The following is an 18185-nucleotide window of genomic DNA, read 5'->3' as shown; positions in this document are numbered from 1 at the left end:
AGCCTCACTGTCACTCTGCAGCATCTTCAGCAGGATTATCAACATCTGATCCTGGACCAGCTGATCAGAAGCTTTCTATGACGAACCGTCGGACTGTAATCTGTTAATCCTCAGCAGCAGATGGCTCGTTTAACCCCCGACTGCCCAGGAGGAGCCGTAGGTGTCGCATCAACACAACAACACACCTGCTGGTTGAAGAAGGACTCACACTGAGAATACACACCTTCATCTTATAAAGCTGCTAAAGACATTTTATTATTAGGTTTCAAAGTTGCTGAAAACTTTGAGTATAAAGATTTTCCTGCAAGATTCAGTCAAGCAAACCAACATGAAGTGGATGTTAGAGTCTGATGATGATGATATCTAGTCATTCTGCCTCTCTCTCTATAAGCAGGACAGAGATTAGAGCAACCACAGATGAAAAGTTTCTGTAAACTCTCCAATAAACACTGAACCAGGCCAAGAAAACGAAAACTCAGCTGTTTTTTCATTGCTGGGATTAAATACACGCTCTACAGCCTCAATATACTGGCACCAACAGACCTCAGCAGGTCCAAAAGCACTGGGCCGAAGTCGGTCACGTTTGCCTACACACATACACACACACACACACACACACACTGCAGCCTCGCCTCGCCAGACATGTCAACAAACGTCTCAATACACAAACACTTCATTAACCCTTTAAATGTCGCCATAGTAACAGTAACACGGTTCATGAGACGCTGGGACTCCTCACAGAGCATCAGAGGAGCAGAGAGCAGCCGCTGTTATAAAGGATAAAGGATGTTTCATGTGCTCGCTGGAGACGAGAACCTTATATGCTTTCAGGAGATCATATTTAATAATGAATTACACTGCACACACCTGACTGCACACACCTGCAGCTCCAGAAAATAAAATAAACAATAAGAACGAGCCGCCAAGAGACAGAAACAACCTGGAGACGATACTCAGATATTAGTTTGGTGACGATACTGGAAATTAAAATCAGTACAGATTAGAAGCCTGATGTAAATTCATAAAACAGGAAAGAAAGAAAAAAGTAAGAAAGATAAACAGAGACAGACAGTAGATAGAAATATAGAGATAAAGCTGGTTAAAGTTTCCCATATATAGTTAATTCATTCATCATGTGACTGAAAAAAATCACTGTAAATATCTATACAATATATACAAAATATCATCATCACTGTGATTTTCAGTCTCTGTAGAGTAGTTCTGTGTAAAGCAGACGCTACTGAGCATGTGCAGAAACAGTCTGTTTACAGCATAAAATCACCTGCTGAATCATTTAGTTTATACAGTAATTATGAGAAATATTGACGACCATAAATCCACATGATTCAAGGATTAACGTGTCACATCATTACTTTCATATTTAAACCCTCCAGGATGAGAAGGACACACACACTCACACACTCACACACAAAGACAGATTAATTGATTCGCCGATTGAAAGAAAAATTAATCAGCAACTATTCTGATACTTAATTGATTTGATTCGTCATTTTGAGAAACATTTGACAGTTCAAACTTTTTAAATATGAAAATCAGCTGCTGACAGTAAAGTTAATAATGTTTACACTTTTTGTTTTTTCCATCCAGACTTCAAACCAGCAGTCGACTGTTTCCTGAGAACATCGAGACGTCTGATCTGATCCTGGATCTGATTTAACTATAAAAACTACTCTCAGTTTTATAGGAAACATCACAGACTGAGTAACATGATGCCCCCTAGTGGTGAAGGATCATATTACTGTGTGCTGACTAACTTAACATTCATGGATCAAATCACTGAACATCATATTCACTTTACCACCTGACAAAGATGCACACAGCTGATTGGCTCCATCAGAGAGAGATTAATAGAAGTTGCTCATGAAGTCCTGCTGGATTCAGAGTTGAAGAAAACTTGATTTAAAGGACGAGTTCACAGTTTTCTAAATGAACATAGTGTGTTTATGTGTGTGTGATGGAGGACTAAATCCACAGTCCTCCTTCTGTGAAAACATGGGTTTAAAAGTACATGCTTCATGTTTTGTTTTAATCTCTGACCAGAATAAAATCCTCTGGAAGAACAATTAATGCAGATTGTGATCATATTTAAATAATTCATATATTAAACATCAATCAGCAGCTTCAGCTCAAAATAATCTGTAAAAAACAGATATAATATTGTTGAAACTTCTCAGGCTGGTCGTCTGTTTAGTAAATAGATGTTTATTATAGTAAAGTGTTTATAATGGTTTTACTGGTCTGGGTCCACTTTAGATAAATTGGGTTTTTTTGTGGCTCCTGAATTAAACTGAGTTTGACGTCTGAATAAAAACACTTATAAATATTATATTTAAGTTTCTGTTGAGTCTGTTCAGCTAAATTATACAAACTGCTCCTTTAAGAGCAGCTAATAAGAGAGAGAGGGCTGAGGATTTCAAAGAATGCAGCAGCAAATATTACACACACACACACAGACACACACACAGAGAGAGAGACAGACACACACACACACTCCTGCGCTGTATACCTCCTGCAGAGAATATAAGATCCCTCCTCCTTCTCCTCCTCCTCTTCCTCCTCCTCCTCGTCCTCCTCTAAACTGGGTCAAATCATCTCTGTCTGTGTTTTTCAGTCTCCATGTGTTCAGAGTCAAAGTCAGACTGCTCACACACACACACGTCTGTTTTGACTGTTCCCTCTTTCCTCCCTTCCTTCCTTCAGTCTGTCCTTCCTCCTTTCCTTCCTTCCTCCCTTCCTTCCTTCAGTCTGTCCTTCCTCCTTTCCTTCCTTCCTTCCTCCCTTCCTTCCGTCTTCTCTCTTTCGTTCTTTCCTCCCTCCCTATCTCTTTCTGTCCTTCCTTCCTTCCTCCCTCCCTTCTTTCTTCCTCCCTTCCTTCCTCCTTTCCTTCCATCTGTCCTTCCTCCCTCCTTCTCTCTTTCGTTCTTTCCTCTCTTTTCCTCCCTTCCTTCCTCCCTATCTCCTTCCTTCCTCTTTTCCTTTCTCTCTCCCTCCCTCCTTCTTTCTTCCCCTCCCTCCACACACACACACACACCAGCAGCAGCATGTCACATTAATAAATTCAGCCTCCTTCATGCTGAAGCTGCATTTCCAGAATCACTGAAACACAAAGAAATGTTCAGATTTACGTCCAAATAAAGCAAAAAAAAAAGAATCTAATCAAAATAAAGAGTGTTTGTTTTCCTCCTCTCCTCCGGTCGGTGCCGTTAAACCGCCGCAGAAGAAGAAACACAACGAGATGACGTCATTAACAAAGCGCCAACGATGGAAAACATGATGAAATATGTATGAAAATGAAAATGTGAATAAAAGCAGCAGCACTGACTCTAATATATTAGATATTAGAAAGAAAGAAAGACAACAGGAGGAAAGAAAGAGAGGAGGAAAGAAAGAAAGAAAGGACAGAACAAAAGAAAGAAAGAAAGAAAGAAAGAAAGAAAGAAAGAAAGAAAGAGAAGGAAATAAGGACAGAACAAAAGAAAGAGAAGAGGAGGAAAGAAAGATAGAAAGAAAAAGAGGAAAGAAAGAAAGAAAGAGAAGAGGAAAGAAAGAAAGACAACAGGAGGAAAGAAAGAAAGAAAGAAAATCAGCTACACTCAGACTGAATCATCTGTATTAAATGTGAATATTGATCCATGATGCAGATTTGAGTTCATGTTTTGACCCATTTAAACCCACCAACCTGTTATAATGAGGCTGCAGCTAAAAATACCTGCAGCAGCTCCGTCTGCAGATCGTCTGCAGAGACCCGTCAGTCTGCTGCTCAACGTCCGTCACAAGGCCAAAGCCAGGATTTTTCAAATACCGAGGTCAAAAATAAAACCACAACTTATACCAGGCTTTAGTTATCCATGATGTCTTGCTGCGCATTTCTCAGTCATGGTCATTGTTGTGGTCCAGTTCTTTCTCATCACTTCCAATTTTGCAACTTAAATCAACTCCTATTTCAGTATTCTACAACTTCCATGGTTGTATATTAAAAAAATTATAACTGCAATATATTATTTTCTTTGTTTGTTCTTATAATGTGGAATGGAGCAAAGCATGCTGGGAGAAAAGGGCTCGTCCAATGAATGAACAGTTTGCAAAATCGGGTCCAAGTCCAATATAAAACATCATTTCTGGCGATTTTCAAGTCGCAGTTCAAATCTACTGCAGCAGACATGTTTCAGGAAGTGAGCACTATATATATATATATATAACTGTGACTTAAACATCTCCAGTTATATGCTGCCTGTATATTTGTGAATTTGTGATGAATCTGCTGTCGGAAGCGCAACACAGCTGGAGCTGTTCGGTAAGGAAACCAGTTGGGACAAAACACCGGGGCCGGTAGATTTCAAGGCCTCACCCCGCTGCTGGTTATAGCCGACTACTTTCGTTCTGACACAGCAGCGGTATCTGCTAGTATGTGTCACGTGACGGTCCGTTGATGCAAGGATAATTGTCTCGTCGGCTATTTTCACTTCACAATGAAAAACATACCGAGGACATGACGGTATCCTCAACGGCAGCTACGGCCCTGATCCGACAGCTTCTATCAAACATTTAAAGCTTCTTGTTTTCCTGCATCAACGTCTTTTATTCTCCTTCTTTAATCAGCTGATGTTTGAGCAGAATGAGTCAACGTCTCTGCTGCTGTGATTCAGCTTCTTTCTGCTTATTCTCAGGTTTAACTGCTTTAAACTCATTTAAACCTTTAAGATTTTAATGATTATTGTTTCTCAACCTGTGAAATGTCTCATCATTACTGTCATAGACTAAAACAAACTAAACATATTCTCATTTAAAGAAGCTGGAAGCAGAGAGGTGGACTTTAAAAATGATGATTCATGGATGATCATTAGATGGATTCATGTTTGCAGCTTTTTCTGAAGCAGAATTATTTAAACAAAGAAACATTCAACAGTTTCAGGTTCATTAATTAACCCTCCTGTTGTCCTCCAGTCAAGGAAGGAAGGGAGGAAGGAAGGAAGGAAGGAAAGGAGGAAGGAAGGAAGGAAGGAAAGGAGGGAGGAAGGAAGAAAGGAAAGGAGGGAGGAAGGAAGGGAGGAAGAAGGAAGGAATGAAAGGAGGGAGGAAGGAAGGAAGGGAGGAAGAAGGAAGGAAGGAAAGGAGGGAGGAAGGAAGGAAGGGAGGAAGAAGGAAGGGAGGGAGGGAGGGAGGAAGAAGGAAGGACAGGAGGAAGAAAGGAAAAGAGGTAGGGAGGAAGGAAGGAAAGAAGGAAGGAAGGAAGGAAAGAAGGAAGGAAAGAAGGACAGAGGAAACAAGGAAGGGAGGAAGGAAAGAAGGAGGGAGGGAGAAAGGAAGAAAGGAAGGAAGGAGGGAAAGAAAGAAGGACAGAAGGAAGGAAGGGAGGAAAGAAGGACAGAAGGAAGGAAGGAAGGAAGGGAGGAAAGAAGGAACAGTTAAAACAGACCCGGGAGGACGACACGAAGGTTAAAATTAATAAAAAGAATTAAAATCATCCAGAATCAGAAAATTTAGATTTATGTCTCAGTTATTGATCATCAATCCGTCCATCAGCTGATCGATGCAGCTCTTATTAAAATCTACCTGCAGCAGCTTCATCATCATCATCATCATCATCATCATCACTGACCCTATTTGATCTACAGTCATTGTTCGTCTACTGCAAACCAATCAGACGCTTCCTCTCCTGATTAAACAAACACATCATCAAACATAATCTCCTAAAATAAAAAGACAAACGTTGCGCAACACCTCAGACGCATCATTAAGCTCCGAGTCTGGATTTTACTACTAATGTCAACCAGACTGTGAATCATCACTTCCTGTCTCTGCAGCTCTCTGACCGACACCAAACATGATGGCAGCACATTCAATACAACATATATATATATAACAATAAACCACACACACACACACACACACACACACACACACACACACAGGAGGAACGTTACCAGACAAAAGGAGGATTATCAGACGGAGGAATAATAAAAAGATAAAGAGACGATGAGCTTCGTCCTCGTCAGCTCAGAGGAAACACGAGTCTCTGCATCAGGTTACAGCTCAGCCTCCATCTCATTCCTCTCTCCCCCTCTCTGTTCAATATGTCCGTCTCCTCCTCCTCTCCATCCCTCCATCTTTGCGTCTGTTCTCTCCGTTTCTTACCTCCCTCCCTGCGGCCTCGCTGTCCGCATCATCCCTCCATCCTGCTGCAGCTCCACAGTGACACACAGCAGCAGGATCAGTGTCACCGCCACCCGCTTACTGCTGCTGCCGACCCCCCGACACACACACACACACACACACACACACACCTCCCTCTCTCTCTGTTTCCCTAGCAACAGCACAGCCAGCATCACCCCTCCTCCCTCCCTCCATCCACAGATAAATATTTCAGTCTCAGCCGAAGCGTGAAAAGCAGCAGCTCCTCCCCGACTCTCATATTCAACAGCTCAAACACTGTGTGTGTGTGTGTGTGTGTGTGTGTGTGTGTGTGTGTGTTTTAGAGTCACATTGTTTTACAGAGTTAAAAAAGACAAAGAAATCCTTAAAACACATAAAAGCTGAAGACAGACTTCCTGTTTCTGCAGGATTTTTGGACAAAAAGCCACAAAAACAGCAGAAGAAGAACGAGGATATTATTCATAATAATGTTTTGTACTGTTGGGATGAAACTAAATATTATTATTATTATTCTGCTGATTATTTTTCTCTATTAGTTGTTTGATTATTTTATATATAAAATGTCAGAAAATAATGAAACATGTTGGTTATAGCAGCACAAGGACAGAAAATATTTAATATTTTTGCATAAAAATGATGATTTGAGTTTAAATTTTCTCATTTTTTTTATTGTTGCAGCTCTAATGTTTCATAAATGTGCCAATTTCTTTATTTTCATGATAAAAAGGATGAAATTTATCACTGATCAACAAATATTTTAAGGTTTTGATGGAGCTGCAATCAGTGATTATATGATATCTGTTGATCATTGCTTCAATATAACCTGCATTTTATTAATTTGTTATATTTTACATTTTCATAACGTTTCTGAAGTTTGAAGTTTTTATTTTATTTTGCACAATAATAAGACAAAAAGAAAAAGATAAAGAGATAACAACAAAAGAAAGGTGAAAGGTAGCAGCTTATACAGGCCTCTACCTGTATTACAATTCACAAGTTAAATTAAAAACAAATAGTTATGAAATAGAGAAAAAAAGAATAATTACCATAAAAATAAAGAAAAATTATAATAATATTAAAAATAAAAATGTAAAATAAAACAAAAGTGTAGAAATGTGTGTGTGTGTGTGTGTGTATGAGTGTGTGTGTGTATGAGTGTGTGTGTGTATGAGTGTGTGTGTGTGTGTGTGTATGAGTGTGTATGAGTGAGTGTGTGAGTGTGTGTGTGTGTGAGAGTGTGTGTGTGTGTGTGTGTGTGTGAGAGTGTGTGTGTGAGAGTGTGTGTGTGTGTGAGTGTGTGTGTGTATGAGTGAGTGTGTGAGTGTGTGTGTGTGTGTGTGTATGAGTGAGTGTGAGTGTGTGTGTGTGTGTGAGTGTGTGTGTGTGTGTGAGAGTGTGTGTGTGTGTGAGTGTGTGTGTGTATGAGTGAGTGTGTGAGTGTGTGTGTGTGAGAGTGTGTGTGTGTGTGTGTGTGTGTGAGAGTGTGTGTGTGAGAGTGTGTGTGTGTGTGTGTGTGTAGTACTGACTGACCTGAGCAATCAGAGCAGCCCTTACTGCTCTTATATGAGTTAAAAGAGGAGAACTGTATGAAACTATTAAACTGATCTTTCGAGTATTGTACGTCTGTATTTTAAGGACAATTGACCGACGGTAGTACGATACTGAGGAGGATGAACTCTTGTCAATTGTCTAGTTTTGTATTTCTGTAGATTTAACAAACGTGTCATCATCATCATGTCTATATAAGGACTCATCGTATGATACATGGAGATAAACTTCACATCCAGCTAAGAGACTCTTCATGTTCCTCACTGTGACTGCAGAATAATTAATAAATAACTCTATAACAGTCTCACCTCCTTTACATTATTATACTATGACATCATCATTACATCAATAGTATAAAATCATCGTCATCGTTTATCAGGATTATTTCTGTTATCATGACGGGACTGAAACTGTTGATGATCAGCTGTTAACAGATCGACCCTCAGCTCTGCTGTGATTGGCTCTTCCAGGTCACATGACATGGAACTCAAATGTAAACAGACAGTGATTAAATGAGTCATGTGATCTGTGTGAGGATGATGATGAGGAGGAGGCTGTAACCTTCCTCACATCAACACATAAAACTAACAGAATATTTCCATTTTTCATCATGTTTTTTATCATTTGAGCCTCCGGCTGTTAATCTGCTGATATTCAATCTGCTTTTATTCATTTTCTGGATATTTGGTGGATTAAATGTGACTCATGAGGAAGATGAAGTTAAAGTAACAAACGGCGAGTTTTAGACGATGAGGAAGATGAAGAGGAGTCAGAGCAGCTGTCAGATTAACATGATGAATCTGCGGTTACGTAACAGCTGATCTGATTGGCTGACACTCGACTCTGAACACCGAACACACGTAACAGAGGGTCAGAGGTCATGTGATCAGATTCTGCCAACAGGAAACATCTGCAAAGAGCCGCAGAGACACACGAACATCTGATTTAATAAAACACACGAGCACGAGTCCTTGAATGCAGCACAGAGGCTGAGTTAGGTCCTTGAACGCAGCACAGAGGATCATCATGCTGTCTGAAGAGTCAATGCAGTTAAACGTGAACTTTACTGTTAGAGTCTCATCTGATCACTTTAACTCTAAAAACACACGTTTAATAAAAACATAAATATCAAGTTTATGACTCAGCAGCTTTTCTGTGACTCGATCTTTAAAGTCCGTGTAAAGTAAGAATAAATATGTGTTCTGAGTTTGACATACTACAGTAAAGTGTGTTGTTAACCACCCTGCCAAATGTGAATGATTAAAAAAAATCGCCAAATATGTGAAATTAGGCTTCAAAGTTGTGTAAAAGTCCGCCTATTTCTCTGCTCCCAAACGTTGTGGGCGTGCCCGCTGAGTCCGCTGAAGCCCCGCCCCCTACCGAGTGTCACCTGTCAATCAAAGTCACCACCTCTACCAGAAACGCTAGGTCTGAGAGCTTTCTGCTACTAACTCAGCTGCTAACTTGTCGGCTAGCTCGGCGGCTAACTCAGCTAACTGGCTAACTGTAGTAGTAGTGTGCGCTGAATGTATTTATACATCTACAGCAGCAGGGGCGGCAGTGATTTTCAGACCCGCCCATTAAAGCTGCAGTTGGTAAGTCTTATAAAAGTAACTTTTTTGTCATATTTGCTAAGACTGTCACTACGTAAAGACAGCATTACATGAAACTAGTAATCTGTAAAAAAAAAAACAAAACAAAAGCCAGGATGGTGTCTGATGGAGTGTCTGACAGCTGTCAATCACTGCTCACGCACACAGGCCCCTCCCCCTTCCTCCTCAGCTCGGGAGAGCAGCTTCAGGAGCGTAGAGAAAGTAATGGCGTAGCAACAACAATCAGCGAGGACAAAAACTACCGTTACCAACAACAGCATACAGCCTCCTCTGGGGGAGGGAGAGAGGGAGGGGGGGATCTGAAAGGTGTACTAAGTCCTCTCTCTCCTCAAAGTTACCAACTGCAGCTTTAAATCCAGACACAGAAATCTTGAAACACAGTTTGTGAAGCCTAGATCCACAATTCAAATCTAAATGGTTGAAATGCTTTTTAAATCTTTTTTAGAAAATACATTTATGACCTATTTAATGTGTTTAGAAGAAAATGTCTGAATTCACTTTACACAATCTTTAAGCTCAGACTGAAGATGAAACCTCGCCTCCATCTTCTCACCTGGACTCGTTTCCTGCTGTCGGTGACGTTACGAACCCCGCCACCACCGCCGCCCCCCCCGCTTTCCTCTTCCCTTCAGCCCTGCAGCTCATCGGTCCTCTCCGGCGGGTCCTCACTTCCTCCCCTCGTCCTCCATCCTCAGCGGGACGTTTCTCCCCCGCAGCCTCCGAGCTTCCTCCCGGTTCTACCAGCTTGTGGCTCCGGTTCTTGAGGAGACTGTGGAGCGTCAGGACCGCCAGGGTGCACAGACGTACATGACCCCCCGTCTGCCCCCCCCAACAGAACCACACAGCTCAGGTTAGGATGAGAGGACGTTCGGCTTCATCTCCCGGTCCAGGTGAGACAGACCCAGCAGGTGTTTTCTTTACATCTTGTGAGAGGTTTGAGTTCAGCGGCAGAGTGGGAATATTCGCCGTCACAGCTCGTCAGCTGTTTTAATCCTTCTGCAGAACAGTTTGTATAATCCTCTTCTCCTCTCTCTCTCCTCTCTCTCTCTCTGTGTCACGCTATGCTGAGTCTCACCTGGTTCACCTCTGTCCTGGTTCCCGCCCACTCAGAGCAAACACATCACATTTCCAGAGAACTGATAAAACCCGTGAACCTTGTCCCGTCGTCGTCGTCACGTCAGCAGGTAACCGGAGGTAACCGGAGCCGGCGGGACGCTCAGCTTCAGTTTCTCATCTCCACTTACAGACAGAGTTTAACCCTCTGAAGACACACAGCTGCTGCAGCATCTAAACAATAACTTCTGATACTCAAACACAATCTGCTGCACATAAAAAACTAAATGAAGTTTGTCTGTAAAACCTTTTTTTATATATCTTCTTTCTCTTTGATCATTTGCAAACACTCTGAATTACCAACATGTGCAGATTGTGCCAAATTTAACTCAAATCAAGTCAAAAAGTGTCAAAACTGCAGATTCATCTTTTTAATTTTGGTGAGGATGATAAAAGAAACAACCTACACCAGACTACTAGATGTATTTATGCTTAAAGATAATAAAGATAAAGATAAAACTGACGTCAAGTGGTAAAATAAAAAGCTAAATCTGAGACTTCAGAGGGTTAAAACAACAAAGTTTTAAAGATTTTAGAGCAAAAACATCAAAACAATAAGTTTCTGCAACAGTTCGATCCTTCAGCTTTACAACAGACCTGCAGGAGGAGAATAATCTGAATAAAAAGCTGCAGAAAAGTGAATTAAACCAGCAGATATCTGATCCAATTATCCAGAAATGCAGACGTTTGAAGCTTCGTCATCCAAGACGGGGAAGAAAAGTTAAAGATGTGAATCCTCCGAAGAGTCCGACAACTTTTCCTCCATGTTTGTTCCGCTTCTGACCCGCTGTGACGGTTCCTGCTGCGGTTCGTTAGTTCTGTTAGTGGGGTCGTTAGAGCAGCTGGCTCCTGATTGGACGACGTGATGGACTGTGAAGAGAGCGCCTCTCTGTGTGTGTGTGTGTGTGTGTGAGTGTGTGTGTGTGTGTGTGTGTGTGTGTGTGTGTGTGTGTGTGTGTCCAACGCTCAGAAAGATTAAAGCAGCGAAAGGTCGGGTCTTCACCTCCATCAGAGAGAGTGAATGACACAGAGAGAGAGAGAGAGAAAGTGCTCCACTGTGTGTGCACCTCTCTCGCTCGCCCCTCTCTCTCTCTCTCTCTCTCTCTCTCTCTCTCTCTCTCTCTCCCTCCCATCCTTCCTGCCACCATCTGTTGTTGCTGCAGGATAAAAGTCACTGATGATGATGATGATGATGTAACACAGGATGAAGCTTCATGATGAGTCCATGTTAAAGTTTAATATCTTCTCTCACACAGACAGACAACCTCTGATAACCTTTAATAAACTCCTCAGTTATGAAACAGATTAACTCCAGTTTGATCCTAAAAATCAATCATCCAGTAGTCAGGTGTCTAAATGAACTCTGTGATGATTCCTCCTGTTATACCGTCTATTAAAAGTCATTAAGTGCGTACTCACACTAGGCAATCATACCGTGCCCAAGCACGCTTGCCCCCTAAAATCCGGATTATTTGGCTAGTGTAAGTGCAAGTGTACGGTGCTTGAGTACGGTACACTTCCCTGGTACGGTACGGTTGGAAGAGGTGTGCTTAGGCTCGGTACACTTGGTCACACATGCGCACTAGGGATTCATATTTTACCCGAAAATAAGACATTTTAAATGCCGGGAAAAGAAGCCAATGTTCCAGGGAATCCAAACACTAGCTGAGCCCTGGTCATTTCAAGCAACACTAAATGCAACGTGGAGACATTATGCATATATGGGTTCCCAATCCAACCATTTTTTGTGTATTATTTTATCATTATTAAGGCAATGTCCATCGACATTATAATGAATAAGCTAAAGGCTCAATATTAGTTAGCATCCAGCGTGTCTTACTTTTACTGGAGTAAAGAGTTGAATCAGGACGTCTGCTTTTACTAGAGTCTTTTTTACACCAGTATCTAGTACTGCATACTACACAGGCATGACTCAGAAGAACAAGCTTGCACTTTTTAATCAGTGCGTTGTGTTAACTGATCAGCTGTGTTGTGTTTTACCGGCTCACAGCACGCTAACACACACCTGTGCATGTTTTATTAGAGTCAACTGTCAATGTTTTTTCTTTCCTCTTCTTTTTCTTTCTTTCTTTCTTTCCTCCCTCCATCCTTCCTTCCTTCCTTCCTTCCTTCCTCCCTCCTCCCTTGACTCGAGGACAACAGGAGGGTTAATTAATAGCGACAGGAAGTTGAGACACATTTGGACTTTTGGACGTGACGAGCTGCTCGACACTAGAAACCAGAAGTGATCAGTAGTTTGAGTCTTTGCTCGCTGTGACCTCATCGCTTTGTGCCGCTTGACCCCGACAGCGCCGAGCATGCTGGGAGCTGCCAGCTCCAATCACAGCTGCTGAATCGTGATGCACGCGTCTGATTGGCTGACGGCCCTCACTGTATACAGCGATGTAATGGTTCCATAAATACTCTCTGAGAGGCTCCATGCAGAGACAATAAGGGAAGTTTCCAGGCCGACGAACCTGTTAGGGATGTTAACGAGGAGGCGGAGTCTCAGCAGGGTCGATATACAGAGAGTCATGTGATGCTGATAGGTCACATGATGCATTCAGCCAAACACACCTGAGAAGGTTAAAGGTTTCTGAGGAGTAACAAGGTCTAATAATATGATATAATACATATATAAATTATATAGTTTTAGGGATATTATTGTCCCATAATGCAACAATCAACTAAAAGTCAAGTCAAACCAACATCAGCTCAAGTTTTCACCTCCAGCATCAATTAATCATCCGACCAATCAGAGAGAAGCGTCACTCAGATTTCACACCTGAGCTTCAAGTTAACAACACGTCTTGTTAGTGTTTCTGAATGTCTGAAGCTGGTTGGTGGACAGATTAACTTTAAACAAACAATGATCCTGTAAAATGACCGCTGCTTCTATTTATTCTTTTATTTATTCTATTTCATTGTATTAAGTGCAATAACTTCCTACTATGTCATCATTATTTTCTGCGTGTGCGTCTTGTTTTTATTGTCTTAAAAGCACAAATGGAGCATTATATGTTAAATATAAAGACAATAGAGCTTCTATTCTATTTCTATGTGATGGTTCATTAATATGCCGCTGTCAGTCTGTCCTGCATGTTAACCAACCTACCAACCAATCAACAAACCAGCGAACCAACAAACCAGCGAACCAACGAACCTACCAACCAACCAACCAACCAACAAACCAGCGAACCAACAAACCAGCGAACCAACGAACCTACCAACCAACCAACCAACCAACCAACCAACCAACCAACCAACCTACCAACCAACCAACCAACCAACCAACCAACCAACCAACCTACAAACCAACCAACCAACCAACCAACCAACCAACCAACCCACCCACCCACCTACCAACCAACCCACCCACCCACCCACCTACCAACCAACCAACCAACCAACCAACCAACCAACCAACCTACCAACCAACCAACCAACCCACCCACCCACCTACCCACCTACCAACCAACCAACGAACCTACAAAAAAACCAACCAACCAACGAACCTACCAACCAACCAACTAACCAACCAACAAACCTACAAACCAACCAACCAACCAACCAACCAACCAACCAATCAACCAACCAACCAACCAACCAACCAACCAACCAACGAACCTACCAACCAACCAACCAAGGAACCAACAAACCTACCAACCAACCAACCTACCAACCTACCTACAAACCAACCAACCAACCAACCTACCAATCAACCAACGATCTAACTAACAGGAGCATCAGTGAGTCCAACACTGATCTTTGCTCATATAATCTGACTCAGTCAAAGTTCAGCTGTTATATATATGAGTTATGTGGGTTAAAGGTGAAGTTCTTCCACATTTCTTTATGTGTTAATGGAGCAGCTTCGTCATGTTGAACCAGAGAAATAAAACTCTGTAGTCTTAGATACAAAACAGACCAGAGCTGCAACTATTAGTCAATTAATCTGCAATTAAGGCTGCTGATTAATTTCATTACTGATTCATCTGTTGATTATTTTCTTTGTTCAGCCCATAAATGTTAAAACATGTGGATCAGTGTTTCTCAAAGTTGGAGCTGACGTCTTCAAATGTCTCAAAGTTCTTCAGTTTATTGTCACAGAGACGAAAGAAACCAGAAAATATTCACATCTAAGAAGCTGAATCAGAGAATTTGGACTTTTAAACTCAAAACAATGAAATGAGTTTTGGTTTAAACATGTTAAATATTTGCTGGTTGGTGGGAAGTTGTCTCTGTAATTTGAGGTTTTGGACTTTTTCACTTTTCAGTTATTTTATTTGACTAGTAAAAACAAGCAGCAGAGAAAGCAGCTGTAGACTCTGAGTAGAAACGACAGTCAGCAGATTAACTGACGTCCAACAATAAATATTAAACAATAACAAACATAATAAAAGTGAACAAGTCAGACAAACAGTATTTTTCCTATTATATGGACTAAAACTTGCCTATTTGTGAGATTTTATTGTCAATAAAAGAAAATTAAGAACCAAATAACAGTAAATAAATTCAGTCACACGTCTGATTCAGAAGAAGAAAGTCTTTAACCTCTGTGTCGTTGTCCTCCTGGGTCAAATTTACCATGTCTGTCTTTACTGTTCCTTCTTTCTTTCCTTCCTCCCTTCCTTCTTTCCTCCCTCCTTCTCTCCTCCCCCCTACCTTCCTCCCTTCCTATTTCCTCTGTCCTTCTTCCCTCTCTTCCTCTTTCTCCCTCCCTCCCTCCTTCCTTCTTTCCTCCCTCCCTCTTACCTTCCTTCTTCCTTTCCTTCCTCCCTTCCTTCTTTCCTTTCCTTCCTTCCTTCCTCCTTCTCTATTTCTTTCCTCCCCCTCCCTTCCTTCTTTCCTCCCTCCCTCCTACCTACCTTCCTTCCTTCTTTCATTTCCTCCCTTCCTTCCTTCCTCCCTCCTTTCCGTCCTTCTTCCTTCCTCCCTTCCTCTTTCCTTCCTTCTTCCTCCATTCCTTCCTTCCTCCCTCCTTTCATTCCTTCCTCCTTTCCTTCCCTCTTCCTCCCTTCCTTCCTTGACTCGAGGACAACAGGAGGGTTAAAGGTTTAAATGATGAAGAGGAGATGACATCACAAACATGTTTCACTGTTTATTTACAGTTAAATAATAATAAACAGCTGATTATTAGTCGCAGCCTTTAAACAGACTCAAAGTTTAAAGGAGCTTCCTGTCTGTGATTCTCAGTCAGGATTTAAGGTGGACACACAGCTGCAGTCAGTCCACCTTAAAACAGTGATGAAGGTTAGAGCCCTGCACTTGAGCCCTAGGCCCGAGGGGCCCGACAGCCCGAGGGCCGGGCTTCGGGCCAACGACCGTATAATTACCTCGGACACGGGCCGGGCTCGGGCACTTTTATTTTTCAATTGAATTCTTTTTTTTCTTTTTTTTTAAACTGCTAATTAAAGAACTATTTGTGTTTAAATGGAAACACTTGAACGCAGCAGCAGCAACTGCTCTGCCACGCACCTCCCTTCTGTAGGCCTACACTTACACATCCGATTCGTGCCACTTCCCGACTCCCACCACAAACATGGAGAACGACATAAAGAAAAAGATTGAAAATGGCGAATTGAAGAGAGTGAACAACACCAAGGGAAAAGCTCCGTTCTGGACTAAGTTTCATCTTATTACAACCCTTCAAGATGAGCCAACCGGGTTTGTTCAGTGTGTTGTATGCAAAGCTGTTCTGTCATATGACAGCAAAAAAACAGGTTCATCACATCTCCAGAGACATTTTGAACGGTCATGTGGCGGATCCAGCAGCGGTCACAAACAACTGAGTGTGGGCGATTATTACAGTTTCGCAAAACCACCACCAGAAAGGGTGAAGTCAGAGGTCACAAAAAAATGTGTGAACTTCTGTTGCATGGACATTCGGCCGTTTGAAACGATTGCGGGAGTCGGTTTCAGAGAGTTAGCACAAGAATTAATAAATGTCGGTGCAACATATGGCCGCATTTCAGCCAATGAAGTTCTCCCCGACCCCACTACAATCTCCCGAAGGTGCAAAATTATGGCGAGTGAAAGGAGAGGAGGGACAGTTGAGGAGATAAAGGAGGTAATGTCACTCATAAATATTGGCTACAGATATGTGGACGGATGATTTCCGTAAGATGAGCTACATGGCTATCACATGTCACTATGTAACACCAACATTTGAACTCAAGAGCAAGCTACTCACCACAACATGCTTCCCAAACCATGCTAAAACAGGAGATAATATCCGAAAAGAGCTTCAACAGCAGTTAGTCACAGTCCTCGGCTTTGATGCATCAGTTATGAACAATGTTGTCTGGGTAACTGACCAGGGCGCAAACGTGGTGGCCGCTCTCCGTCCATACAGGCACCAGGCTTGTCAAGATCACCTGTATAACACAGTCCTCCGACATGCCTTAAACACAGATGAGCTGGCTGAAGTAGTCCCAGAAGTAGCAGAGACCCTGTTGGCGGCCAAGGCTTTAGTCCGCTACCTAAAACAGTCTGGCCTGGTCAGTCAGCTGCCAAGAACTGTTAAACAAATGGCAGAGACCAGGTATAGCACAGTCTTCCTCACACTGGAGTCAATTCAGTCAGTCCATGCAGAGCTGCAGGAGCTTCTTCAGAGCCGTGGTGAGAGCGCGCGATTGCGCGATGTCTCCCCAGATGTTCTAGCCTTCCTGGTGGAATTTCTGCGCCCATTTAGCGACGCGCAAAAGGAGCTAGAAGGGGACAAATACCCAACACTGCACCTTGTCGTTCTCTGGGCCAACAAGCTGAAAAACCACTGCCAACCAGACGTGGCTGATACTCCTTACCAGGCTGTCATCCGCCAACGACACCTTGACTGGTTAATGAAAAAAATCCAAATCCAGCCACTTCATAAAATTGCCATCTTCTTATGGCCGAAGTTCAACCAACTACGAATGTTTACTCTCGCTGAGAGGACCGACATCCAGCAACAGGTCAGAATCCAGATAAACCGCTTCAGGGAGGGAGAGGATGCACGTCGGCAGGAGCAGTCTACACAATCAGGTATTTGTGTTTTATTAGCCTATTATTGCCTATTACATTTGGCCTATTTGTCTTTTTACTTTACGCACCGGCGTAACCACCAAACTACTTTCCCCGTAGCCTATTAATGTAGCTATAGGCCATGGCCTTATAAATAGCCTAATTGTGTTATGATTTACGCAGGGTCGGGCGCAGTGGCAGCTGCTGGTCCCGCACCAAAGAGGAGAGCACTGGCGGAGTTTGAAGACGCGTGGGAAAATGTCAGAGTGGAGAACGAGGATACTGATGAAATCCAGGTCTACCTCAGCCTCAACCCCACCATGGAAGCTGATGGAAGGGATCTACTGAGCTGGTGGAAGCAACACGAGACCACATTGCCGTTACTGGCACGTCTGGCCCGCATGGTCTTCAGTGTCCCGGCCAGCAGTACCAGCAGTGAGCGCGCTTTTAGCGCAGCTGGAAGAGTGATAGAGGAAAGGAGGACTGGACTTGCCCCTGAAACGGTGGATGCTGTCCTTTTTCTGCATGATGCCAAATAGACTGTTCCTCTTGTGGTGTTCAAACTGTTGTTAAATTGGACGTAAAGGCTGTTCTTATAGGCTATAGAAAAATATTGATAGGCTTTTGCTACGTTTAGCCTAGGCTACTAATAAACACTTTAATAAGGTTTAAGCGTTTTGTTGTTTTTTGTAGCCTACCTTATGTTTGGATTTGCTTTGCGCTCATTTAAAAAAA

At 42.4% G+C, this 18185-nt stretch overlaps 2 protein-coding genes across 4 annotated transcripts in view; one reads left to right on the top strand and one right to left on the bottom strand.

Moving 5' to 3' along the window:
- kifc3 (kinesin family member C3) overlaps positions 1-18185 on the bottom strand; it is a 60967-nt gene that overhangs the window by 31089 nt on the left and 11693 nt on the right. The window contains exon 1 of one of the 3 annotated variants that reach the window (XM_062418464.1): positions 9889-11358. The exons of 1 other annotated variant lie outside the window; for it this stretch is intronic. The gene's annotated coding sequence lies outside the window, so the exon portion shown is untranslated. Of the gene's footprint in view, positions 1-9888; positions 11359-18185 lie in introns of those variants that run through there. One more of the 3 variants, XM_062418616.1, reaches the window with a different exon arrangement.
- LOC133998627 (E3 SUMO-protein ligase ZBED1-like) lies at positions 16550-17989 on the top strand. Its single transcript, XM_062437884.1, has 2 exons — positions 16550-17471; positions 17634-17989. The coding sequence occupies exons 1-2, from the start codon at positions 16550-16552 to the stop codon at positions 17987-17989; spliced, it is 1278 nt and encodes a 425-aa protein (XP_062293868.1).

This window comes from Scomber scombrus, chromosome 1 (genome assembly GCF_963691925.1).
Source record: "Scomber scombrus chromosome 1, fScoSco1.1, whole genome shotgun sequence".
Classification (NCBI taxonomy): Eukaryota; Metazoa; Chordata; class Actinopteri; order Scombriformes; family Scombridae; genus Scomber; species Scomber scombrus.
The sequence above is the reverse complement of the archived record's forward strand: the minus strand, read 5'-3'. Positions and strand labels throughout refer to the sequence as shown.

Coding starts and splice junctions, on each gene's coding strand:
- LOC133998627 (XM_062437884.1), top strand. CDS start 16,550: ATGTGGACGGATGATTTCCGTAAGATGAGCTACATGGCTATCACATGT. Junction 17,472..17,633: donor GGAGCAGTCTACACAATCAG/GTATTTGTGTTT, acceptor TGATTTACGCAG/GGTCGGGCGCAGTGGCAGCT.